Source organism: Leptonotus elevatus, chromosome 8 (assembly GCF_054856555.1).
Source record: "Leptonotus elevatus isolate MCC_2025b chromosome 8, RoL_Lele_1.0, whole genome shotgun sequence".
NCBI classification, from domain to species: domain Eukaryota; kingdom Metazoa; phylum Chordata; class Actinopteri; order Syngnathiformes; family Syngnathidae; genus Leptonotus; species Leptonotus elevatus.
Window position 1 is genome coordinate 1,576,173 of NC_141246.1, and position 25,310 is coordinate 1,601,482.

The 25,310-nt window shown below is 40.2% G+C and overlaps 4 protein-coding genes across 5 annotated transcripts in view; 3 read left to right on the forward strand and 1 right to left on the reverse strand.

Moving 5' to 3' along the window:
• LOC147169165 (uncharacterized) overlaps positions 1-10,128 on the reverse strand; it is a 48,638-nt gene extending 38,510 nt beyond the window's left edge. The window contains exons 1-3 of one of the 2 annotated variants that reach the window (XM_086082023.1): positions 10,081-10,128; positions 9,746-9,800; positions 1,375-1,599 (exon numbers count right to left, since the gene is read on the reverse strand). The gene's annotated coding sequence lies outside the window, so the exon portion shown is untranslated. Of the gene's footprint in view, positions 1-1,374; positions 1,600-9,710; positions 9,801-10,080 lie in introns of both variants that reach the window. The other variant, XM_086082025.1, reaches the window with a different exon arrangement.
• LOC147169166 (retinol dehydrogenase 8-like) lies at positions 1,408-9,519 on the forward strand. Its single transcript, XM_086082026.1, has 6 exons — positions 1,408-1,576; positions 4,058-4,219; positions 5,620-5,799; positions 7,211-7,304; positions 8,300-8,483; positions 8,613-9,519. The coding sequence occupies exons 1-6, from the start codon at positions 1,471-1,473 to the stop codon at positions 8,838-8,840; spliced, it is 954 nt and encodes a 317-aa protein (XP_085938152.1). The 5' UTR covers positions 1,408-1,470; the 3' UTR covers positions 8,841-9,519.
• A 68-nt stretch (positions 10,129-10,196) lies between the features above and the next one.
• Positions 10,197-17,336, forward strand: fbxl18 (F-box and leucine-rich repeat protein 18). The gene is made up of 9 exons (XM_086082784.1): positions 10,197-10,376; positions 10,883-11,076; positions 11,355-11,704; positions 12,445-12,580; positions 12,968-13,237; positions 14,495-14,918; positions 15,960-16,344; positions 16,577-16,795; positions 16,893-17,336. Exons 1-9 carry the CDS (start codon positions 10,313-10,315, stop codon positions 17,047-17,049), a joined length of 2,199 nt encoding a protein of 732 aa, XP_085938910.1. The 5' UTR covers positions 10,197-10,312; the 3' UTR covers positions 17,050-17,336.
• A 701-nt stretch (positions 17,337-18,037) lies between these two features.
• ptcd1 (pentatricopeptide repeat domain 1) lies at positions 18,038-25,192 on the forward strand. Its single transcript, XM_086082749.1, has 8 exons — positions 18,038-18,539; positions 19,032-19,172; positions 19,483-19,701; positions 20,449-20,550; positions 21,729-22,322; positions 23,399-23,515; positions 24,355-24,537; positions 24,906-25,192. The coding sequence occupies exons 1-8, from the start codon at positions 18,153-18,155 to the stop codon at positions 25,125-25,127; spliced, it is 1,965 nt and encodes a 654-aa protein (XP_085938875.1). The 5' UTR covers positions 18,038-18,152; the 3' UTR covers positions 25,128-25,192.
• The last annotated feature ends 118 nt before the right edge of the window (positions 25,193-25,310 follow it).

Sequence of the window (25,310 nt, forward strand, 5' to 3'; positions counted from 1 at the left end):
TCCCACCCTGTACTACTTTTCCCTCACTTTCTCTCCCCTCCTTCCAACCCCCCCCCCTTCCTCCCTCCTTATGAAACTCCCATCTGCTTAATTACTTTTTTAATTAGCAATATTAAGTGACTAGAAAAGTAAGTACGGGAAATGACACAAGACATATCAGCATGATTACAAATGAAAACTGTGCTTCGTTTAGGGCACACCAACACACGCGCACGTGCGCCGCGCGCACACACACACACCAACGCACACTCGCACAAACACATTTAAAGCATGCTAGGACAGGACAAAGCTGCTGCCCAACTAATAAAAATATGCTGCTGCAGATTCCTGTGAGTCTATGCCACGCCATCCACGCACGCACGTGCGCACGCACGCACGCACGCACACACACCCACACACCCGCACACACACACACACACAGAATGAAAGCATAATGTAAAAAGTTCTTTGTTGTACTCTAAATTCAGTCAAAAGACAGCAATAAAAGTCGCCAATAAAAGCCATTTGCTCGCAGGAAGACATTTTGTTTATGGGGGTGAAGAAGGCAGCTGGGATTAAGAGCACATTGCACACATGCAGACGGTACCCATGAACACAGACCTTTTTTTTCTCTCTCTTTTTTTTTTTTAAAGCTTAAGTGGGGAATTAGGTTATTTTTGCTAAAAATTTACATACATTGATGAAATGTGGATTTAAATGATTTGTTTTCATTACTCCACGTTTTCCAAAACATTTTCCATTTTCCACCAAATTGTCACATTGTTAGTACTACACATTTTCTAAGATAAAATTCCAAATAAATGCAGTTTGTTTGATTTTTTTTTAATACATTTTTTACCAAGTTCTACACATTTCTCGTCACTAGCTAGCATTACTTCTGCTAACAACAGTAGCTGGGTTTACATTTACATTTTATTATTATATTTGTCACTGAAATCACTTGGATTGAAAAGATCTGTTCCAATCTGGTGTTTGCATTTAATCAGAAGCGCTGTTTTATGATGCGTGACATGCACAAATCATTGTAAACATAACATGACTTAACAAGACGGAGACAAAGACTTAGCAAAAATTTATAAATATAAGTTTAAAATAAAAATTAAAAATATATGCATTTTTTTCATAATCCAATTTTAAAAAAACATCGCAAAACTGACTAACTACCAGTAATATCCAGAAAAACAGAAAATTGACTGGATGAAACGATAAAAATACCCTTGTTAACATGTTTTAGTATATTATTAACGAACAGTTTTTCAGAACCAAGAACAAATTATTTATCTTTCCATTTTTTTCCTATTTGTAAAAAACTTTTTTTTTACAAAATAGGAAAAAAAAGATGCGATTGTGTTGTAAAGACTGAATGCAACTGACCCGCAGGACTGACGGAGGTTAATCCGCGTCTTGTCCATGTGACTTTGATCCTCTTTGGGTGAGCGCTCATCCCGCCTCAGCCTTCAGCGGACAGAGATGGCGAGCGGCGGCCAGAAAGTGGTGCTGATCACCGGCTGCTCGTCGGGCATCGGCCTGAGGATGGCCGTCATGCTGGCCAAGGACCAACACAAGCGTTACCACGGTAGGTGCATTCTTGCTGCTTTCCTTCAAGGCATCAAAAGGAGAAAACAGTAGTAATATAATATTAGAGTGTGCACAGCAATATTGTAATATTGTAAATCTGACATGGAATCTCTGCATTTAGTATGTTAGCGCCACAAGACAACCACTTTTTCACCTTTTTATGTTGGCATATTATGTGTATGTTTTTTTAGGTACATTTTAATGGCATTTATTTGTTATTTGTCGGCTGCAAAGTATCAAATTATGGAAAATATTTTTGTTATCATTTGAAATGTTGTTTTATTTGTATTTAGTTGTTTTGGTTATATAATGTTTACATGCTGCATTTCATTACAATTTTGTAATACATCAGCAAAAAAAAATATCTAAAAACACAATTCCATGGTGTTATGATAGGAGTAATAAAAAAATAAATACAAATTAAATCAATAATAAATAAAATTATATATATATATATATAATTTTATTTATTATTGATTTAATTTGTATTTATATATGTATATATATATATATATATATATATATATATATATATATAATTTTATTTATTATTGATTTAATTTGTATTTATATATGTATATATATATATATATATATATATATATGTATATATATAATTTTATTTATTATTGATTTAATTTGTATTTATTTTTTTATTACTCCTATTATAACACCATGGAATTGTGTTTTTAGATTTTTTTTTTTGCTGATGTATTACAAAATTGTAATGAAATGCAGCATGTAAACATTATATAACCAAAACAACTAAATACAAATAAAACAACATTTCAAATGATAACAAAAATATTTTCCATAATTTGATACTTTGCAGCCGATTTGACAAATAAATGCCATTAAAATGGACCTAAAAAAAACATACACATAATATGCCAACATAAACAGGTGAAAAAAGTGGTTGTCTTGTGGAGCTAACATACTAAATGCAGAGATTCCATGTCAAATTTGCAATATTACAATATTGCTGTGCACACTCTAATATTAATAAACCCATCTTTTTCTAAGGGCTATTAAGTAAGACTGATAGGGACCAAAAGACAAACAACAACTTACATCATGATGACATAAGTGGTATATGGGCCGTATCATTATACAGGATATTTAGTTATCCATCCATTTTTAATCAAACAAAACAAAATGAAGGAAATACTGATCAGATACTTTCCAATCGCTAAATCTGCATTACAGCCTGGCTGAGATTACATTTTGAAGGCCGTCAATGGCTATTCCAGGACACTAATGCTAACATGTGACGGTCCGCTAAGGCTACTTTGGCTTATATTTACCTCTCGTGAGTATCTTTAGCATTTCTGCATCCAATCCAATCATCGCATCAGCACTTTGACGCAATTTATGCCGCATTTCCCCCTCATTATATTTGTGTTTATTCCTGTGTCAGGAATGTTCACAAAGCGAGGAATCCTTAAAACCGCACACAACCTTTTGCGTATTGTGTGTGTGAGCCGGTGAACTCAGTTTGACACGGCGTATAGTGAGTCTTTTAATAGCCTCGTTTTCCCGCAACCGACGAGTAATCTCTGCTCTATTTGTAGCCTCGGCCCGATTTCCATTGCAAAGCATGGAAATAGAACCGATCGCAAAACGTTTAATTGCTGCCAACGATGATGTTGCGAGATGCGGGATAAAGAAGCATGTGTTTTTACACGACATGGCGGCTTTAGCTATCTCGAGTGTTTTTAGACCAGGCGGGAGAGCATCGTGTTCGTGATGGGGTCGTTGCCAAAGTTCAAAGTTGTGTAGTATATTAAAAAAAAAAAAGTCTACATATCCTGCTTAAATAACACATTTTTGTGAAATAAAAATGAAAAAAAAAATAATAATTTGACAATTGACAAATTTTTTTTTTATACTTTTGTAGCTAGTTAAAAATTTTTTTACTGAAAGCTACTGAATGCAGAAAATTCCATTTTGAATCGTGACTGACACCTGTTGACAAGAAAATGAAACCGCACACACCCGTCTTCACGTACACAATGCGACCATGATGTCACATCCGCAGACAGAGGGCGGGACATTCAAACCTGAATCCATTCTGAAAAGTAATGGCCAGAGGCTTGCGAACAGCTAAAGTGTTCATCCATACTAATTAGAAGATGTTTCAAAATGGTAAAATAAAAAAGCTATTGTGAAAACATTTTGGGCCAAATTGTTAGAGAGAGCAGCTTTGAACGAATCTTCTTACTTGTGCTTAAAATACACAATGTGAGTACTTTTGCTACCGCTAAACCAACCAGATAGCATTGTTGCTAACCAGTTGTTTATTCAAAATATATTCATTTGATGCATATTCCATTTAATTCCGTTCCTCAGATTGTCCAATCGTAAGACCCGTGAGAGGCACAAGCCCGATATGTTGGTCTGAACACTTTGAGGAATATCTTTTTTTTTTTTTTTGGTTCAACTCCAAACTTTCTTTCACTTTTGCTTACTCCATCCATAGTCATAGCTACGATGCGAGACCTGAAGCGCAAGGACAAGCTGGTGGAAGCTGCCGGCGACGCCTACGGGAAAACGCTCTCTCTGGCCGTGCTGGACGTGTGCAGCGACGAGTCGGTCGAGCAGTGCATCAACGGCGTCGAGGATCGCCACGTCGATGTTCTCAGTAAGTCGTTTTTTTTTTTTTTTTTTTTTTTCTTCTTCTAAGAGCTCAGTATTGTTCATTCGGAAATGTCATCATCATTGCTCTTTTTTTTTATTTTCTTTTTTTTATATATATATATATATATATATATATAAGTAAGTCGTTTCTAATGCCGCGGTTCGTCCGTTGACGGAGAGAGCGGACTCACTGGAAACACGGCGGACCAAGATGATAACGGGACGGAGGAAAAACGCGACGTAAGAAGATTCCTTTGAATCGAGTGACTCAAATGATTTGGTTCAGTGGCAGGAATTGGCGGATTTGGTAGAAACGTCCGCAGATTGCGAAGTTCTGGATCACTGACTCAAGTGGGCGCACTTCAGCCATTATGCAGAGAACTCAGAAGCTTCAGTCCAATAAAAATGACTCCCATGGTTCACTGAACGGCGGCACGGTGGCTGACTGGTTAGCACGTCCGCCTCCCAGTGCAAAGGTTGTGAGATCAAGTCCGGGCTTCGGCCTTCCTGGGTGGAGTTTGCATGTTCTCCCCGTGCTTTGCGTGGGTTTTCTCCGGGTACTCCGGTTTCCTCCCGCATTCCAAAAACATGCATGGCAGGTGAATTGGACACTCCAAATTGTCCATAGGTGCGATTGTGAGTATGGTTGTTCGTCTCTGTGTGCCCTGCGATTGGCTGGCAACCAGTTCAGGGTGTACCCCCGCCTACTGCCCGAAGCCAGCTGGGATAGGCTCCAGCAACCCCCGCGACCCTTGTGAGGACAAGCGGTACAGAAAATGGATGGATGGATGGTTCACTGACCAAAGTTAGTAGACTCATCAGAAATTCTGCAGACTTATGTTTTTTGGATTTGTTGGGGTCTGGATGTTTCTTGGGCTGGGGAGGAGTTCTGGTGGGGGGTGTCTGGTCGGTGCTGGATTTCACCTTCCTTGGTTTTCTTTGGTCCCCTCGGGTCTCCTGGTGTTCGGTTTAGGTGAACGGTATGAGATTCTTTCTAATAGGTTTTCTGGTGAGCTAACAAATACACGCACGCACGCACGCACGCACGCACATACACATACTCACCCACACACACACAAAAAAAAAATATATATATATATATATTAAAAAAAAAAAAAAAAGAGCAATGATGATGACATTTCCGAATGAACAATACTGAGCTCTTAAAGAAAAAGAAAAAAATAAAATAAAAAAATAAATTAAAAATAAATTTAAAAAAAAAGAAAAAGAAAAAAAGAAATTCTGCAGACTCGGTTGAATCGAGTGCCTGACTCGAGTAAGAAAAACTCTGAAATTGAAATTTAGTGGACCCAGAAGAGAAAAAGACGACGGACTTCGGAGACAGTCCTCCAATGAATACGACCACATTACATGAACGACCATCTTGTGTTTTCCCCCGACCAGTCAACAACGCGGGCATCGGCCTGGTGGGCCCCCTGGAGAGCATTCCTATCGAGGAGATGAAGAAGGTGTTTGAAACCAACTTCTTTGGCGTCATCCGAATGATCAAGGAGGTGATGCCTGACATGAAGAGACGCAAAGGGGGACACATCATCGTGGTCAGCAGTGTCATGGGACTTCAAGGTGGGCAGTGGGCACCTCCTGATGCTGCAATTCAATAACGCTGGGATTTTCTTTGGAGCTAAAGCGGCATTGCAACTCAAAAAGTGATGAATTTCGAAATGAAGCAAAACTGCTGTACAGCTGACAAGACACGTAAGAGACAACGGACAGGAAGCTTTAGTATCGACATAAACACATTTCTCAGTACGCCACCAAACCAAAATGTCGCCAAAAGTATACGGAAATAATTAACATCTTGTTTAACTTAACTCACAAATTCACAACCTCAGTGTGAAATCCTTTTAGTTGAACACTAACTGATTATTCTGTTGCATGAATGGCAACAGGTGGATTGCACAAGTTAATGATGCCTTCTGCCCTCTAGTGGAAGAGCATTTAATGGTTAATTGAATAGATAGATGAACAAAATACGACGGCGTATTAGGGTTTAGGGATTTTTTTTTTTTAGAGGGTGGGGGCAATATTCCAAGAAAAAAACTTTAGAAAGTGGTAAATTTGCAAGAAAAAAACTTGCGACTTCATAAAGTGGCAGATTTGCGAGAGAAAAAATAACGTACGAGAAATACACGTAGCATTATAGCATACTACTGGAATGTTTGTGCCAATACTTTTCGGTCGGGTTTTCAAATAAGGAGATAGTAATTGCTCCGGCAGAGATGAACCACGAAGCATGAATGCATGAAGACGTCTCGCTTTGCGAAAGTCCAAGCGTTGAAGTTAATTTGTTCAAATCTATATTTACTTGCACATTTATGTTTACAGAATTATCATTTACATACATTTTATTTTTATTATTATTTATTTATTTATTATTATTTATTTATGTATTATTATTTATTTATTTATTATTATTTATTTATTTATTATTATTTATTTATTATTATTTATTTATTATTATCTATTTATTTATTTTTATTAAATTTTTGTAAAAATGGATGTGTCGAATCTGCCGTCATTCACTTGCCTTTACCTAAAGCATGCTAGCTTCTGATTGGTTAGCGTTAAGTCAGCTGATAGGGATCAGGAAGTGTTGTTGCTCGAGTAGCTGCTGTGTATGAAAAGTAAAGTCTGAATGAAGAAGGAGTCCGTCTCCATCGTGCCTTTTCATTTTATAAACAGTGTCCCATTAACCACCAACTAAATCCTCATATTAGACGACGCCGCATGTATTTCTGTTGAGTTTTTTCTCGCAAATTTGCCACTTTATAAACTCGCAAATTCACAAGTTTTTTTTATATAGTAGAAAATTTGCCACTTTATAAAGTAAATATTTCCCCCCGCCCTCAAAAAAAAAGAAAAAGGTATACGTGGCCTTAAAACGACGTCATGAAAAAATAGTTTATAGTAAATAAATACATTTCTGACCAATTCCAGTAGCTCCTATATTGTTTTTGTTTGTTTTTCCTGACAGGAGTGGTTTTCAACGACGTCTACGCAGCTTCAAAGTTTGCCATGGAGGGCTTCTGCGAGAGTCTGGCCGTGCAGCTGCTCAAGTTCAACGTCAAGTGAGCATCATTTTATAAGTCAGGTCAGGGACACTTTACAGGGGAGACATTTTTCCAAGGACCCTCTCATAATTCTAACGCCAATTAGCCATAATTACCATGTGTTCCCCTCAACGCCATATTGAATATAGCTATAGCATTAAATGGATATTTTTCCCATTTCAGTTTTCCTCATTTTTCCTAATGGTGCAATTTGACTCCCCTACGAGAGTCTATAAGATTTCTGTGATGATATATAACAAATCACAATCACCACAGAGCTTTTAATTGCCCCAAAGCTAATGAAGGGATCTGTAATTGGTTTCTTTTGAACATTTTCTTGGCACGCCGCTCCTCATATGTAAGTATGCTTTTTGTTTTGTTTAACTCATTCAAACCCAAAAATGTGTAAACACATTTTTTATAATTTGTTCTTCACTCCCAAAAACGTATTTACACGTTTTTGTTTTTATTTTTTTTAATGCAAGAGCATACAGAAGGCTTGGATGCCGCTTCTGACATGAAGAGGTGGCTTAAAGCAATGGTAGTATTTACAAAAAACGGCCAGCAGGTGGCAGCAGAGTATAAGAAATCAGCCAGGGCCAATCATGTTGCAACAAACTCTTTTTGACAGTATTTTCATCAGGAATGTGAATAGTGATGAAATTTAGCTATATTCTAATGCTAATTGCTGCAAAACGGAAACAGAAATATAATTACATAAGAAGAGACTCTAATCTTTATTTTGGTATGTTCCATGTTTTATAGCAATAGAACACAATATTCTGTGGGCCTTGCAAAATCAGTCAAAATCCAGTAAAACGGCCGGGAGCGAAGGGGGTTGCTTCAGTGAAAATGGCTGTGAGTGAATTAATTAAAAAAAAAAACTCATTTATTTCCAATTATTTTGCAGACCCTAAAGCTATGGCTCATGGACCCCGGGATCCGCGGTTCGAGAACCACCATTAAAACATAATACAGAGCGGTGATCCCGTGATTGCTGTGTTCATTCCCAGATTGTCGATGATTGAGCCTGGCCCAGTTCACACCGAGTTCGAGGCCAAGATGATTCAAGACGTGCGGCAGAAGGAGTACCCGGGAACCGACCCGGACACGGTGCACTACTTTAAGAACGTCTACCTGCCATCTTCTGTGGACATCTTTGAGATGCTGGGGCAAACGCCGGATGACATCGCCAAAGTAAGTCCTACCACATGCTGAGAAGTACAAATACTTCATTTCATTCATTTTTTTTTTTTTTTTTTTTTTTTTTTTTTTTACACAAGTACAGTATCTGTTCTACTCCAGCCACCTCTGCCTTTTTCACAGTGCACCAAGAAGGTGATCGAAGCCAGCAGCCCGCGATTCCGCAACCTGACCAACCCCTTGTACACGCCCATCGTGGCCCTCAAGTACGCCGACGAGACGGGAGGCCTGTCGGTCCACGCCTTCTACCACATGCTCTTCAACCTGGGCTCGCTCATGCACGTCAGCATGACCGCCATCAAGTACCTCACCTGCGGCTGTCTGAGGAGCCGCACCGTGTCGCCAAACTAAGGAAGCCTAACAACTGCCACGACTTGGTTTACATTGAATTAATACTTCATGAGTCATAACCATGAGGGGGTGGAATGGTTGGTCTTGCAAAAAGGGTGGAAAATTTCCCTATTTGAAGCCAACCTTCAATTTTGCTAATTATTTATTTATTCACAGAAATATCCGTTTATTAATCCCGTTTTAAAAAAATCTGGAGTTTTAAAACCCTATTAACAGTATGTACAGTGAATCTCTGTCCCGTTCATCGTGTGGGATACCTGATAGGTAAAAATCCACAATATAGTGAGACCATTTTTTTTACTCTTGTAACTTTGTGACTTTTAATGCAACTGGAAGTCTGTACAAAGTCATAAAAAATTAATAAACTGCATATTTAGCAAAGATTTCAACTTAACCATTGCAGTAGTGATGCATCATATAATAAATTTCACTTAGAATTCTATCGTCATTTCATTGTGTTATGCCATATTTTCTTCTGTACATACAAATTGTAATAAAACCAATCCCTTCAGTCTTTTCGCAATTTGTTGTCATATCACTTTAAAACAAAAGATGGGTGACCAATTGTGAACGTTTCAACTGAATGGCGCCCTCTTCCGGGCTTATCTTATAAACATTTCAGTTCAGGGGTTGTGCAAAAACATCTCCCTCCCCCAGTAAACTTCAGATAGTATATTAAGTGTTATTGTTGTTTTATTTGCAAGAACATATTCATTTCAAATTGTATCAATAACGCAGTGCACAAGAAATGGTCACAATCGAAAAACGAAGAAACTGAAAAGCTAACTTCATCAAATTACTGACCAATTGAAATTATTCATCCACTTTCAGATGCACAACTCATCATATGTAAAAATATGCATGTGTTACCTGTTTTCTGATGCCGAGTCATGATTGGTCGTTACCTGATTCTGAGTGATGTCATTGTCAGGCCACAGCAAGTGGCAAAATGGCCGCCCCCTGAGACAGACAAAACCAGGTCGTTATTAACTATATATTTGATTATTTTATACATTATTTATACATTATTCATGAATGCCGTATATAGACTAGACTAGTGGGGACACATACAACATATTATTTTGAAGACAATTTGGGGGTTGACTTCCCTTTTTGTGTCTTAATTGTTTGTAAATAAATACATTCATTTCACCTTTCATTTATCCGCATTTTAACCAATACTAAACGATAAATTTGATGTTTCGATTGCGAAAACTCCATTGGAGTGACTAAAACTCACCGATTTTGACTTCGACAGGTAGCCGTCATCTTGCTCGTACTGATCGACTCATCGGAACTCGACTGCTGTGGCCTGCGTTGAGTGCAACGCGTAAATTCTTCCGCCAATTTGCAGCGCTGAATTATGTCCGTGCTTCGCCAACCAGGCGAATGCAGTGATGAGGGGAGCCGAATCCCGAAAGCAAGAATGTCTCCTCAGCGAACGAACACTTGACATTTAATTACCAGCGCCAATGGTGTCCACGGTGAGCGGCACTGCTGACCTTACAGACGTCAAAGGAACAACAAGTTCACCAGGTGGGATGTTTAGCAATTTAGCAGCAACACTAAACCGCATTAGCATGTGGGCTAATTGCTGCATCGCCAGGTGATTTTCAACTTGGAATCTAAATTTTCTACGTGTTCACTTTATTGTTTTATGTCCGGCATGATCGACCAAAAGGATATTAGTTAGTTTAAATCAACGTTATGGCTAAAGACAGGTTTTCCTCGTTTCTTGATTGTCGACTAAACTAAAAAATAAATAAATCAAATTATAGCTCGTGTAACTTTAATTGTTATCACATTTAATAAGTTCATTATAAAACAAAACAATGTATATAATTTTCGTCAATATGTTTTGGGTCAAATAAATTGTAGAAATGTAGAAATTCCCCCCCCAAAATGGAAAATGTGTTCATGATGTAGCTTAATTTTTTTAATATATATATAAATATGTGCTTATGTACCTGCCTCCATTTTAATTGAGGTGAACCCACAAATGTTGGTAATCTATAATCACGCTCATCAATGTGTTAATACAGGCCAGCCCAAGGAGGACTCCGTGATGGCGACGGTGGGCATGTCCGATCTGTCTGACGAGATCCTTCTCTGCATTCTGCGTTACGTACCCGTGTGCGACCTGCTCGCCAACGTGGCGCCCGTCTGCCAACGGCTACAAACGCTCTGCTGCGACAAGAGTCTGCTGGCGCACGTATGCCTATCCGAGGAGTACACGGTACACACACAGACAGAGACATGCATGCCACATGCAGAGAGACTTAGCAGGTGCACACAGATACACGCCATATACATACATTCATTAGATCGTATAGCATGTTTGCATGCCTCAGTTGGTGCTGCTGTTTTGGTTAGCATCAACATGAAAATGGGAACAATAGCGTCTACTACAGTTGCTGTTTTTTTTTTCCCCCTCCCCTTTCTGGGGTCAACTTGAGTGTGGCGTTTGTCTGTTGTTTTCCTAATATTTATCCCACCCTCCACCTTCTTGCGCAGATGGGCGATCAAACGGTACGCCACACGCTGCGGCAGCTGTCCAATCACGTGCAGTCCCTGAGCCTCAACGGCGTCTACTGGCTGAGCAGCGGCGCGTTGGACTCGGTGGGACGCTGCAAGGCTGTGACGTGTCTGGACGTGAGCGGGTGCCGGCTGACGGCGCCGCGTCTCTCTCGCCTCGTGGCCTCGCTGCCTCTGCTGCGCTCGCTCGCCTTCGATGTGCAGCCGGGCTTTGATGCCGGAAAGCTGGCGGGAGAGGCAGTGGATCGACTCAGCCGTCTGGCCGAGCTGCGGCAGACGCTGCTGACGCCCAGCTACGGTGTGGTGCCCTGCTGCGCTCAGCTACGCAAGTAAGGACTGCTCAGGAGAAAAAAGATCGGCATTTCTGTAGTAAAAATTATTATAATAATTATTATATTATTATTAAATTATTATAATAATTATTATTAAAATTATAAAAATACAATTTGATTAATTCAAGTCAAACATAACTAAAAGTAAAAAAAATTAATTCAAATGCAAAAATTTAATTACAAATAAATGTTATTAAAAGTAAAAAAAAAATTATTATTTTTTTTAATGGAACAGTAAGTTTAAAAGTAGATTCACGTAGGAAAAATATGCTGTAAAGGTGATTTTTTTTAAAGTTGCTTCTAAGTGTGAAAATATTTAGTTGTGATAAAAATATAAAACGAAATACACAAATAAATATAAATAAATAAAAAATCTAATTTAATTAAAATTAAAGATCAGATTACATCTGAAAATGGCATTAAAACAAAAACAAAGTTCAATAAATACAAATATATACACTTTGTTTTTAGACATGAAAGTAAATACTTTTGGATTTCAAATACAAAATTCCTAAAAACGAAATGTATTGAAAGTATAAAATGCATAACAGTTAAAGTCAATTAAAAATAAGTGTAAAGAAAAGACTGTCAAAATTTTTTTTTCAAATAACATTGAATAAAAATGTGATTAAAAACAATCCTTTGTGTGTCTTCCATGTGCAAAGCACTGAAATGTATTTTTAATGTGCCTTCTTTGAAAAGATCTCAAATGTTGCGTTGTGTTTGTATGTTGTTAGGCTGATGCTGCAGTTCGACATCTCGGATGTGACCAGGGAAGGCTTCGGCGTCAGCTGCCACCTGATGGTGGGCCAGAGCAGCGTGCCGCACTACGAGCAGCTGGAAGAGTTCAGCGCCCGACTGGCACCGGGAGAGGTCGCTTTCAAAACCACGAGTATTTTTTACTTCAATTTTACTTTTATTGCACCAATATTAAAATAAATAAATAAATAATTAAATAATACATATATATTATTATATTATTATTATTATATTATTATATTATATTTATATAATTTATTATTTATTTATTTATTTATTAAATATTATTTAATATTATTTATTAATTTATTTATTAAATATTATTTAATATTATTTATTAATTTATTTATTTTTATTTATTATTATATTATTTATTATATATTATATTATATATTATATATTATTATATATTATTATTATATAATAATACATAAACAAGCAAGCGACATAAAACAAGTTGCCAACAGGGGCCATAAAATGCGATGTTTGTCCGCCCTGAAGGTGAACCAGACGTTGCTTCTGCTCTACCTGGCCGTGTTCAGCGTTCACGTTCCGGAGCGTCTCCGCGTTTTCCTGGTGTCCGTGCCCGGCCCCAACCCGGCCCGCTGGCCCGCCGCCCCCTCGCTGGCCCAGAGCCTGGGCCTCCGTGGCGACCTGGAGGCCCTGCAGCTGCCCCGCTCTTGGCTGGACCCCTCGTCGCTGAAGCGGGCGCTGGAGGGCAACAGCCCCAAGCACCTGAGCTTCAGCCGCTGTCCTGCCCTGTGGCCACAGGTTCAATGAAAGCAAATTATATTGGCTACAGTGTGGTACCTTGACTTACAACCTTTTCCACACCAAGCTCATATTTCAAATACATTTTTACCCATTGATATTAATTGAAATGTCAATGATACCTTCCATATCCCCCAAAACCTTTTTTAATTAAAAAAAAAACTGCATTGTATTGTCTTTGTGCAGACTTGAGTCAATTAGTGGAGCCCAGACCTTAAAGGTGAATCGCTATTTAGCTGTTATGCTGCACACAAATGGAATAAGCTACCAACTGAAGTCAATCCCAAGTTTAAATGCTTTTAAAGGATCTTTGTGCAGTTTGTCCCTTTTTTTACTTGCGACAGCCACCTCTGGCCCAAAGCGTAACTGCAGCATCTGTGTCAGGCTCGTTCATGGTGCGCGGGGCAGGTGCGTGCACGATCTTAAAGCGACAGCCACAGTTGACAAACGAAGACGTGACTTGCACAATGCGCCTTCAAGTGTTGCGCTTTTAGTTGTGTGAAGCACAAGTTTTATGTATGAAATGTGCGCTATCAATGAAGCTGCCTTCCCTAAAAAACACAAACGAACCATGAACGTGCCTGACACAGATGCTGCAGTTACGCTTTGGGCCAGAGGTGGCAGTCGCGGATAAAAAAAGGGACAAACTGCAAAAAGATCTTTTAAAATAATTTGCTCCCAAAAACGTATAAACAAGTTCTATTTTAAATATTGACATAGGTCGATAACATATTTATACGTTTTTTTTTTAATGCTAGAGCATACAGAAGGCTTTGATTTAGCCTCTGACCCGAAGAGGACGCTTAAAGCAATGGTAGTTATTACAAAAAAAACGACCAGCAGGGGGCAGCAGAGTATAAGAGATCAACCAGGGCTATGTTGCAAAAAGCTGTTTTTGTTAGTGTTTTGAACAGATTTGTGAATAACGATCAAACTTATGCTATATTCTGATGCTTATTGCTGCAAAATGGGAACAGATAGAAATATACGTTTTTCCCTGATGAAGGAAGAGACTCTAATCTTTCTTTTGGTAGGTTCCATGTTTTTGTGGCAATAGAACACAATATTCTGTGGGCCTTGCAAAATCAGTCAAAATCCAGTGAACAGAGTGAAGGGGATTGCTTCAGCGAAAATGGCTGCAAGTGAATGAGTAAAAAAAAATAATAATAATAATTATTACTGCAGGTACTACCGTAATCATGCGTTGATGTAAAGCATTGTGACTGTTACTTACGTGCCTGCCTACCCACTTCCAAGGTTTTCCAGTCCCTGTTGGAGGGCGGCGTGCGAGACGCCTCGCGGCTGCTGAGCCTCAACTTGAGCGGCATCAACCACGTGCCGTACTCGGAGTGCCGCGGTGCCGAGGACCAGCTGCTCCCCGCCAACATGAGCCGACTGGCTTCCTGCTGCGTCCACCTGCGCCACTTGAACCTGATGCACACCCACTACCATCACGAGCATGCTGACACCCCGCCGCCGGCCGTGCCCCATTTGTGCGCCAGCCTGGCTCAACTCCGGCACCTTCGCTCGCTCACCTTACCTGCCTGCGCCCTTTCGGACGGCGTCCAGTCACATCTTGGCGCTGCACAGGACTCGTCCCTCTTACTCCTGCATGGCTTGAAGAAACTCCCTCGAGTGGGGGTTCAGAACTACAAAGTTGGCTCGGAAACGGGGACCCAAGGTCGGTGTGGTTCACAAGAGTTCGAGTCAACTCAGTAAATGGTTAAATGATTTATTTATTTATTAATGAAAGTAACATTTTATCACTTCAAGCAGCACTAAGGAACTTTTCAACCCTAATGAAATATTTTCATAACTCTTCTGATGAAACATGGACTTAAAACGAGTTGAATGGTACCTTTGCCATGTCCTGATGGGGTCTGTATCATTTTTACTGGCACTAAGCAACTTTGTGGAGGATGGTAGGAACACTGCCACAAAAAAAAACTACAAATGTGCTGACTACTTTATGGCATACGTCACTTCCCCTTTTCCCCATTCGTTACAAAGACTGAAGTCAATTTGAACGTCACCGCACAATTACTGCTTTCCTGGCAGAAGCTGCAAAACAACGGAAAAGTTTTGTCTGAGGAAACGTAAACCAAAAGGGAAAGCTACCCGGATAAAAGGACAGTCAAAGATCAACATTGGTCCAGCTTTCACTCGCTGGCGTGAGCTAAAAACCACACAATGCGCTTGTCCTCATGGAAAATGTGGTCTTCCTTCAGGCATAACATTATGGCTTTTGTCCATATGGCGGCGCCATAATCAACGTAAACTGAAAGTTCCTTAGTGTTGCTTTAAGTGTTACACAAACATTGACATCAGCATGGATGAGATGAAAATGTCATTCAAATTCAATAATTGTAAATATAAATAAATTAAAAAAAACTGAATTGTCTTACAATAAGTGAAGTCTTTCATAAATGTAAGAAAATACTTTTGGATTCATGTGAACAGTAAATTTCAAGAAAACAGTACATACAAAAAATGGCCTTCAAAATTCTATTTTCTTGTTAATTTATTTGAAAAAGAAATTAAAAATAATAATTTAATGGTTTTATGAATCAATATCACGTAAAAAAAAAAAAAAGAAGATTTTAAGCCCGCCCCAGGAAATACCTTGAACCTGTTCTAACCCATTGAATACTTAAACTCGCGTAATCATTTGGAGGACTACTTTCAACTTGACAAAATCTTTGTCTACTCCACCCACCACTAGGAGACACCACCTCGGGAATCAGCCAACTGGCCGCCGGCTGCCTCTCCCTGGAGACCTTGGAGCTCATCGGGCCGGGTTTCGTCTCAGCTCTGCCCCGCCTGGAGCCGTGCACCCGGGCAAGCGTGGAGCCCCGCGGCATGTGTGCGTGGGCCCGGGGTGTGGGGGACGCCCACCTGGCGGCGCTGGGAGGATTTCAACGGTTGCGCCGCTTGACGCTGGCCGGCCTGCCCGGTGTCCTTCGGGGGACGGGGCTGGCCCAGCTCGTGACGCAGTGCAAGGACCTGCAGGTGTTGTCGCTCGCCAACATCGGCACGCTGAAAATCATGAACTATAGCGCCTCCCTGCTGGAGGCGCTTAGGAACTGCTTGCAGCTACGAGAACTCAGGTAATGTGGATGCTTACAAAGCTGGTTTCTCTTCGCAACAGGAAATTGGATCGATGTGTCTGTCATGAGTAGACCTAAAAAAAAAAAATAATAATGGCCATCATGATTTAACCCACAAAAAAAGTCTCAACAAGCCATGCTTGCTTGACAAGACACAGGAAGTCTGCCATTTTGGTTGAAAATGTAGGATCATTTTTGAATGAATTGCATTTGTTGTGAATGTGTCGTTCAGGTTAGAGCAACCCTACTTGAATGCCAACGCGTCCTTCTTTGACGCCCTCTCCTGCTGCACCCGCCTGCAACGTTTCTGCCTCATCTCGCGCAACGGCTCCTTTGAGGCAGCGGCAGCCGAGTCGTTTGTGGAGCGTTGCGGCCGCGTGGTCATGTGCCACATGTTCACCGGCGGCACCTTGGTGGCCTGCCGGAATCTGCAGAAAACGCTCCTTGACAGGTCTGCGCTCAAATACACAACCAAGGCTGAGCGATGTATTTATTTCATCATTGCATTTTTTTTGATAATTGACATTTCGTGTGTGTCTTTTTTACAGGTTCTCCTCCCAGCGTCCGGGCCTCTCTGCTGTCATTTACCCCATACAGCACGAAGACTTGCCTTCCATCATCAGAGACATCCCACTCACCCTGTTGGATGGCACCACGTTATTCCAGAGTCACGTGGCCCAGCCGCCGCGTTTGTCACCATGGTGACGCAACGCAATACGTACTTCCAAAGTCTAAATTGGTGCTACTGTTGAAGTTTACGCTTGAAAAGACTGCTTTGGATCGTTTGTCTCGTTTTCAAGCATATTTCTTTTTGACATTAGCTTGATATGCCTCAAATTGAGTTACGTTTTGTTACAGTGAGATTAGAGGGAGGTGTCTTTCAGAACTTTCAATTTTGACTTTTTTCGGGGTGTCAAAAATATCATGCTACTCTTTTGCAAGTGCCAAATTAAAGGATGTATTTGTTTACAAACATATATATTGCAACTACAATTTCAATAAATTATTATTTTTAAATTGCTTGATATTTGTGTCCATCAGTAAAATCCAACTGCCTAAAAGGAAATTAATAATATATAATCAAATGATGTTTTTAAAATCTTTTATAAATGTGTGTATATATATAAATCTTTTACATTTAGTGTTTTTTAAATGGCAATTCTGAATTTCAAATTTTACTTTTTTAAATATTTGTTTCCGTGTTTTGAAAAATGTTAATCTTTTTAAATGTTTATTTCTATTTCTTCTCATTATACATGTTATTTTCTGATTTTTTAATTTTCTTTTAATTTAGCTGGAAGTGGTTAAAAAAAAGTTGGATTTCATTCCAAAATCTTTTATGTTTTGTTTATAAATACTATTCATACAAAGATGAATACAAAAAGACAGAAAAAAATGTCACGTGCATTTCTTTGTTTTTTAATATAAAAATGAGTGAAACAAAAAATACGTAACGTTTGTATGTTAGCAGGCATACTAAACAATTACTAATGTTGACAATCGGCCTGGGACACTTTAATTTGATTTCATGAACTAAATGAAACTCCTTTTGTTTTAGGCTAGCAGTGGGCACACAACACTACAGTTTTACATGAGCCTGATTATGTACCAGCCGAGTGTTTATATTTGCTCATCAACAGTATTTATTTTTGCTCGACTATCGACTACTCAAGACTTCTGTGGGCGGCGTCATCATCAGACATGGCGGCGGGCATGACACAATACGAGCTCGTGTTGTCAAACAAGACAACTTTTTAAATTAATTAGGAATTATTACATATATACTTTATAACCAGCTATCTTGAACCATGCTCCAGTCTGTAGCAACTTTTTGCTGCCGAAATGGGGCAACAATGTCAGCCATGGTTGCTAAGTTGTCCCGTCTACCAGCGGTCAACGAGCGAGCTGCTAGCCGCTTCGGCGCTCCAACGCACGTCCGACGGTTCTCCCCGACGGCCTCTTCGTGGCGGCAGGAGGCGGACTTAGCCTCGCATTCTGAGGAGAACTTCGGCGCTCTGTCCGCAGACATTTCCGCTCGGAGGTCTTTCAGGAAAGTTAGCCCGGAGATGTTGGACCTGAGCTACCGAAAAGACGACGACGACCAGAAGCCGGAAGAACCTTCACGCAGGCCCGGCAGGAGAAATACTACCTATTGGTACTTCTTGCAGTGCAAGAAGCTGATTAAAGCTGGGAAGGTTCGTATTATTTAGACGAATATGTATCTGTATATATCTACTATAAATTTCTAGTCCCAACATAATTGATTATTTCCCATAGAAGAAGTTAGCACTAAGGTGCGAGTGCGCAGAGAAGGTACCAGTTCCAACAAGATCATCAAATCCCAAAGAATAGTCTGGTACAGGGATAAAGTACTGGTAAGAGGAGGGAGAGAGAACATACTAGTCTCAAGGTACTAGCACCAGGAGAACGTCTAGTCATAAGAGAATGGTCGAGTCCCAAGTGAGGGTTCTAGTCTCGAGAGAGAGAGAAAACACATGCCTTCAGGCAAGGTTTTAGTCCAAGATAACATTCTAGTCTTAAAGGAATGTTGTAATCCCAAGAGAAGATACTAGTTCTTTTCACTTTGATTCAGCGCTCAGTATGAACGGTAGCTCCAGTCATCATAACAAAATACAGTAGATAACGTCACAAAATGGTGGGTTTAACTTGAAAATGTTCCATTTGAGCTTGAGGAGGCGTTGGAGATGTTCGAGAACGACATGCTGCGCGGGGAGCGGCTGCAGCCGGAGGAGTACAACTACAGCGTGCTGATCGGAGGCTGCGGGCGAGCCGGCTGTCTCAAGAAGGCCTTCAAGCTCTACAATGATGTGAGAGCACATCACATGACACACGGGAGGTTTTCACGACACGTATGTTGCGATCACGTACAATGCGTAATATGTGGAAGATAAATGCATTGAAAAACCTGCAATCGCGTCATACAGTGTCATGAAAATAAAATCTCATGCAAGTACTTTTCTTAATGTTTATTTTGAGTTTCTTAATTAAAACAGGGTAATTAATTATATTTAATGTTTATTCATTAATTAATTTTTACTTTTAATATTTTTAATATTCCTACTTTAAAGATTTTTTTTTTTTTTTTTTAACCTGCTTTGTAATAAATGTGCGTTCCAGCTGAAGAAGCGAGATCTGGAGGCATCGGATGCCACCTACACGGCCCTGTTCAACGCCTGTGCGGAGTCGCCGCACAGGCGTGTGGCTCTGGAACAGGCGCTCAAGCTGGAACAGGAAGTGAGACGCAAGAACCTCATCCTCAGCGTGGCAACGTACCACGCCGTCCTCAAGACGCACGCGCTCCACAACAACCTTCATGCCTGCATACAAACGCTCAGGGTTTGTGTGTGTGTATTTCGTGTCTGTGTTTGTCTTCAAATATCCATTGCATCCATTGATTTACTAATTTGCTCCCCAAAAAACGTATAAATACGTTCTATTTTAAATGTTTTAAGTGTGCCAAAGACATATTTATGTTTTTTTAATGCTAGAGCATACAGAAGGCTTTGATGCAGCCTCTCAACTGAAAAAAAAACGGTTGAAGAAATGGTAGTTACTACAAAAACGATGGCAGGTGGCAGCAGAGCAAACGAGATCAACCAGGGCCATGTTGAAAAAAAGTGCATTACATTTCTAAATAGATTTGCGATAGTGATGCTAAATTAGCTATATTCTAATGCTAATTGCTACAAAACGGAAACAGATACAAATATGCTTTTTTCCCTGATGAAAGAAGAGACTAATCTTTTTGGGGCTAAGGCTCCATAATTTATAGCAATAGAACACAATATTCTGTGGGCCTTGCAAAATCAGTCAAACTCCAGTAAAACAACTGGGAGCGAAGGGGGTTGCTTCAGTGAAAATGGCTGGGAGTGAATAAGTTAAAGAGTTATAAGTAATGACTCAACATTCTTAGCTTGTGGATGGCATTTTACATTGTGTGTTAGCGTTAAGCTAGCAGACGTTGGTCAAAGTTTGCTTGTACCAACAAAAATAAACAGCCATGGAAAAAAACAGTTTTTTTTAGGCTGTTTTATTGATAGTATTTGTGCTTAATCGTGTGTGTGTGTGTGTGTGTGTTTCCAGGAGATGCTAGATGTTGGCCACGCCGTCACTCAGGAGACGTTTCACTACTTGCTGATGGGATGTCTGAAGGACAAAGAGATTGGATTCAGGCTGGCTTTGCAGGTCTTTCTTCCTCATGATTATTGCTGGCCAAACCACGCTAACAGCTAACACTTTCTCAGATGGAATAAATGGGACATGCACAAAAAAAAGTAAATGGCTCATTGACAGATAAGAATTTCACCGGACTCGGCACAGTTAATTAATTGCTAAAAAAATATATATAAAATATTTATTCTTTATCATTATTTACTATTATCTACAATTTTACTACGGTATTATCTACAATTTAGGACATACGGCTATCGTGACAAGCTTCCTACAATGGTGGCATCAGGTGATGGTTGAGCACGCCACATAATATTTTCAACTTAAATCCATGTTAAGAGGCTAACAGTTAGCAATCTAAACAAAACTAGCTTGTTAGCCACACAAGTAAAATGATGGTGAAAAAATGTTTTCATACCACATGATGGAGGAATTGTTAGTACGGACCTGAAGCATATTTATATACATATTTGTGACCAGACGATACGATTATGTAACTGTTTAAATCTGTTAAAATATTCTGGCATTGCCTGGCAATGTTGCATATTCAGGCCGTTCCGGAGCTTCGCTTTGCATACCGACGAGTGCTGTCAAAGTGAAAGCGTTAACTCATTGATTGATCACAAAAAAAATCTCACAATCTTGTATTTACGCAGATTAATAATCACACCATTAATTTTGACTGCAGACGATCCTTTAGCTTAACAGCGGATGGTTACGTTCAAGGTAGCACAGGTTGTGTTTGAGCAATAAACGTTCAAGTAAAGCATTTCATAAATGTTTGCGTATGACATTCAGAATGTTTGTTCATGTAATTGTCAAACTACTGGGGCCATTTTTGTTTTCATTTTCAAAACATGCAAGTAATTAATTAACTGGATAGAAAAAGAGGCGGATGAGAGAAATTTTTTTTGAAGACGTCCTTCTAACATTTAATGTCAAAAGAATTGAGCCATAACAGGTGCTCTTCTAATTTGGCAGGCAAAAAATGTTGCTAAAAAAGCCTTTTTAATTAAGTGATTAATCTGATATAAAAAAATTAATTTTTTGACAGCTCTAATACTGACACACAATTTGTTTTGTTTGACAACCAGTAGTTGGAATCTTAAGGAGTGTACATTTTTGTGCCCTCCGAATTCGTGAACTTGCGCTCGTGTTATAAAATCGTTATAAGTTGTGTTTGCCTTTTACAGGTGTGGCGGCAGATGCTCAAGTCTGGCCTCATTCCGGACTCCAAAAACTACAACCTGCTTTTGAGGACTGCAAGGGATTGTGGGATCGGCGACCCCGCGCTGGCGTCCAGCATCCTGCTCCACTCGAACGAACCTCACGTCAAGTCACGCAAAGGAGTCGACATTGACCTTCTGGAGCGTCAATTGCTCCACCAACCTGACGTCCGAGATGGTGGCGGTGAGACACAAAACTCCTTGGTGCCTCTCGGACCAGCAGAAACTGCACCACTTCCTGTTGACTTTAAGCCAAACATGCTGGACCTGCTGGAGGGAAAGCGCGGCAGTGGCGTGATCTCCTTGGGCGCTGTGGAAGGAGCATCCGACAGACTGGCTGTGCTGGGCGGATGCCAAGGCTTCCTGGAGAAAATGGCAGCCGGCGGGCTTGAGCCGGACCTGCGGACTCTGACGCTGCTGGCGGACACCATGGCGCCCGGTCTTCGGTCTTTGGAGACGCTCTTGAAGGTGGCCAAGCGGCACCGCATCAAGCCCGACGTGGCTTTTTTCAACTCGGTCATTCGCAGGGCTGCCAAGAGCGGAGACCTGGATGGAGCTAAGGTATCGGCGCTGGGTTGGATGCTTGCAGCTTTGTGGGAATAGTTTGGGGAAAGCCCGCTTTTGGTTTTATGTGTCTGTACGTCAATGATTGAAGTAGAGTCAAGCATGCAAAAAAACCAATCACCAAAGCTACGTGTGAGATTTGAATTGCAGCCTCGGTGGACGTGAGCAGATGCCCGGGGCGGCAATCTGTCGTGACACTAGTCAGGTTTCCAATTTCCACGTACCTATTTTTGTTCGAATTGCAAGAAAGAAACTGAATGCAAATGCCAAAAATTCGCAAAAAGTTTTTTACGCTTGGAGGGTGTGTGGGAAATGCGCATTTTGGCGAATAAGCTACTACAAGAACCGGATACACGTCACACATTTTGACCGCATATTACATCACACGTACGTTTGTAGTCACAAAGCAATGTCGGACGATAAAGTAAGGTATGTTTGGGAAGGGCGGGCGGGACGAAACAAATATTTTTGGAATTCATTAAAGAAGCGAATATTAATGCTATTTTCGATGGAAAACAGCAAAGAAACGCTACGTTTATTAAAAATTACAAAAGCAAACTCATACAACGTCATCGCACGGCGCAGTTGCTTCCTTCTTCTTTTAAAGTACTGGTGGATCACATCTCTATGGTGTATAGCGCCACCTACAGCGGCGGAGTCCCCTCTCAATATTCGCAAAAGAAGAACAGATGGAAACGGGCATAAGTCGCATTTGCGTTTTGCACATTTTCACAAAATTCACTTAAAAATTTCGAACCATTTGAATGGAAACCTGACTATTGGCATGATAATAATAATAATAATAAAAAAACAACTTTCATCCATCATTTTCAATATGAGTGGCTGAGCGCCCATCCGAATTTGAAGGCATCAAGTTAAATTATGATAAATATTGTAGCTAGCCAGAGCTTAGAAGCCTCTAAAAAAAATCCACCTCATGTCACTCCCCATCCTTTTGCTTATGTAGTATGATTTTATTGATTTATATCCCCTTCCTATATTATATCTGTACACGGGAAATAAAAACCTCAAATTAAAGTTAACATCTAATCTACAACTTTTGTTGTGTGCAGGCGGTGTTGAGTGTGATGCGACAGCGCAACGTGAGCGTGGATGTGCAGACGTTTGGGAGCCTGGCACTCGGATGCCAGAGACAAAAGGAAGGACTTCAGCTACTCTCAGACATGGAGGTAAGGATCATCATCAAGGTTGTTATTATTAACCAAAACGAATGAAATTAAATACAACAAAAATTATTGACAAAATTACCAAAAAAACAAATGTTTTTCAAAAATAAAAAATAAGAAACTGTTGTTTGTAAATTGTATTTTACTTTATTTCACAATCCTTAGTTTGTGTTTTATTTTATTTTATCTTGCACTCAAAAAACACTCCATATATCAAAAAACTAAAACTAATTATTAAAAAAAAACTAAACAAAAACAAATCCGTTCCGTTCCGTTCCGTCTTCAATTCCGCTTATCCGGGGTCGGGTCGCGGGGGCAGCAGCTTTAGCAGGGAAGCCCAGACTTCCCTCTCCCTAGCCACTTCAGCCAGCTCCTCCGATGGGATCCCAAGGCGTTCCCAGGCCAGCCGTGAGACGTAGTCTCTCCAGCGTGTCCTGGGTCGTCCCCGGGGCCTCCTGCCGGTAGGACATGCCCGGAACACCTCCCCAGGGAGGCGCCCAGGAGGCATCCGAACCAGATGCCCCAGCCACCTCAACTGGTTCCTCTCAAAAACAAATCACTTTTGAAAAAATGAATACAAACCTGCTCTAAAAACTTATTAAAACTAATGGGGAAAAACCCCTCAAAATAAAATAACTATAGTGAAAAATCCAAAACTGATATAAAACTGATCATCATGTTAAAACTATCAACGCCAATAAAATACACAGTGCTAAGTCTCACTTAAAAAAAGAAAAAAAACCTTAAACTATAAAGTCCACTACATAAGTGACAAAACTGTAACATTATCAGTACTCCATTGACATGTAGACTGACCAATGACTCCATATCTTTTGTGTCAGGGGGCGGGGTTACAGCCCAACGCTCACGTGTTCTCTGCTCTGATTGGCCGAGCGAGTCGCCGTCTGGATTACGCTTACCTGAAAACGCTGCTGAAAAGCATGCGTGACAAGGAGGTGTGGCCTAACCAGGTCGTCATCAAACAACTGGAGTTTGCTGCTCGGTATCCTCCCAACTACGACCAGGTAACCACGGCGACCGCTGTTTCTTTAAGAGGAGGCATTATGAATTATTTTCACACCATTAAAACACTTTTCATGGGTCGTAATAACAGTGCTTCACTTTTTCCACATTCTGATATGGGTTATAAAAAAAAGTGCAGAATGAAATCTTACTTCTTACTTCCCCATGGAAAAGGTCTAAATATCACAAGAATAATGAAATCAGGTTTTGCAGAATGTTTCTCTCTCACCAACACGTTTTCAAAAATTTACATATACAGTAGGTGGGCAGCCAGTAAGAGACCCAACTAATTGTACACAAACAATAAAATATACATGTTTCTTAATATCACCCCTTTAATGTGTTGTCTTATTCATTCCTTTCCTCCCAGTACAAGTCCCGCAACAACTACCTGCTTCAGATTGACGGTTTCCGCGGCTTCTACGAGCAGTGGCTGCAAAGCATGCCGGCTCAGCGGGAGCAGGACGGACGGTCGGTCCGCTCCAGCGTGGCGTTTGTCAAAAATCAAGCAGAGAAGATTATGGGCCGCAGGAAGCAAAGAGCAGCGGCGAGAATCAAACTGAGCAGCGTGGAAAAAAACACAACACCTTAGTCAAGGCTTTTGTATTGTTATTGTAAATGTTATTTAAGAATAAATACAGGTATACCATTTCATTATATCGGTGGCATTATGTGTTATTTTCTGGGATGGGGCTGAGCCCTTCCACAAATATATATATATATATATATACACTCCTCTTTAGCTGTAAATGGTGCACAAAATGTACTGAGGAAA

What these genes read in the sequence shown, in the direction of transcription:
- LOC147169166 (XM_086082026.1), top strand. Translation starts at nt 1,471, where the DNA reads ATGGCGAGCGGCGGCCAGAAAGTGGTGCTGATCACCGGCTGCTCGTCG. An exon ending in CCAACACAAGCGTTACCACG is followed by an intron (nt 1,577 to 4,057) that starts GTAGGTGCATTC and finishes CTCCATCCATAG; the next exon opens with TCATAGCTACGATGCGAGAC. An exon ending in CGCCGGATGACATCGCCAAA is followed by an intron (nt 8,484 to 8,612) that starts GTAAGTCCTACC and finishes CCTTTTTCACAG; the next exon opens with TGCACCAAGAAGGTGATCGA.
- ptcd1 (XM_086082749.1), top strand. Translation starts at nt 18,153, where the DNA reads ATGCTCCAGTCTGTAGCAACTTTTTGCTGCCGAAATGGGGCAACAATG. An exon ending in GATTCAGGCTGGCTTTGCAG is followed by an intron (nt 20,551 to 21,728) that starts GTCTTTCTTCCT and finishes TGCCTTTTACAG; the next exon opens with GTGTGGCGGCAGATGCTCAA. An exon ending in AGCTACTCTCAGACATGGAG is followed by an intron (nt 23,516 to 24,354) that starts GTAAGGATCATC and finishes CTTTTGTGTCAG; the next exon opens with GGGGCGGGGTTACAGCCCAA.
- fbxl18 (XM_086082784.1), top strand. Translation starts at nt 10,313, where the DNA reads ATGGTGTCCACGGTGAGCGGCACTGCTGACCTTACAGACGTCAAAGGA. An exon ending in CCCGACTGGCACCGGGAGAG is followed by an intron (nt 12,581 to 12,967) that starts GTCGCTTTCAAA and finishes TCCGCCCTGAAG; the next exon opens with GTGAACCAGACGTTGCTTCT. An exon ending in CTCGGAAACGGGGACCCAAG is followed by an intron (nt 14,919 to 15,959) that starts GTCGGTGTGGTT and finishes ACCCACCACTAG; the next exon opens with GAGACACCACCTCGGGAATC.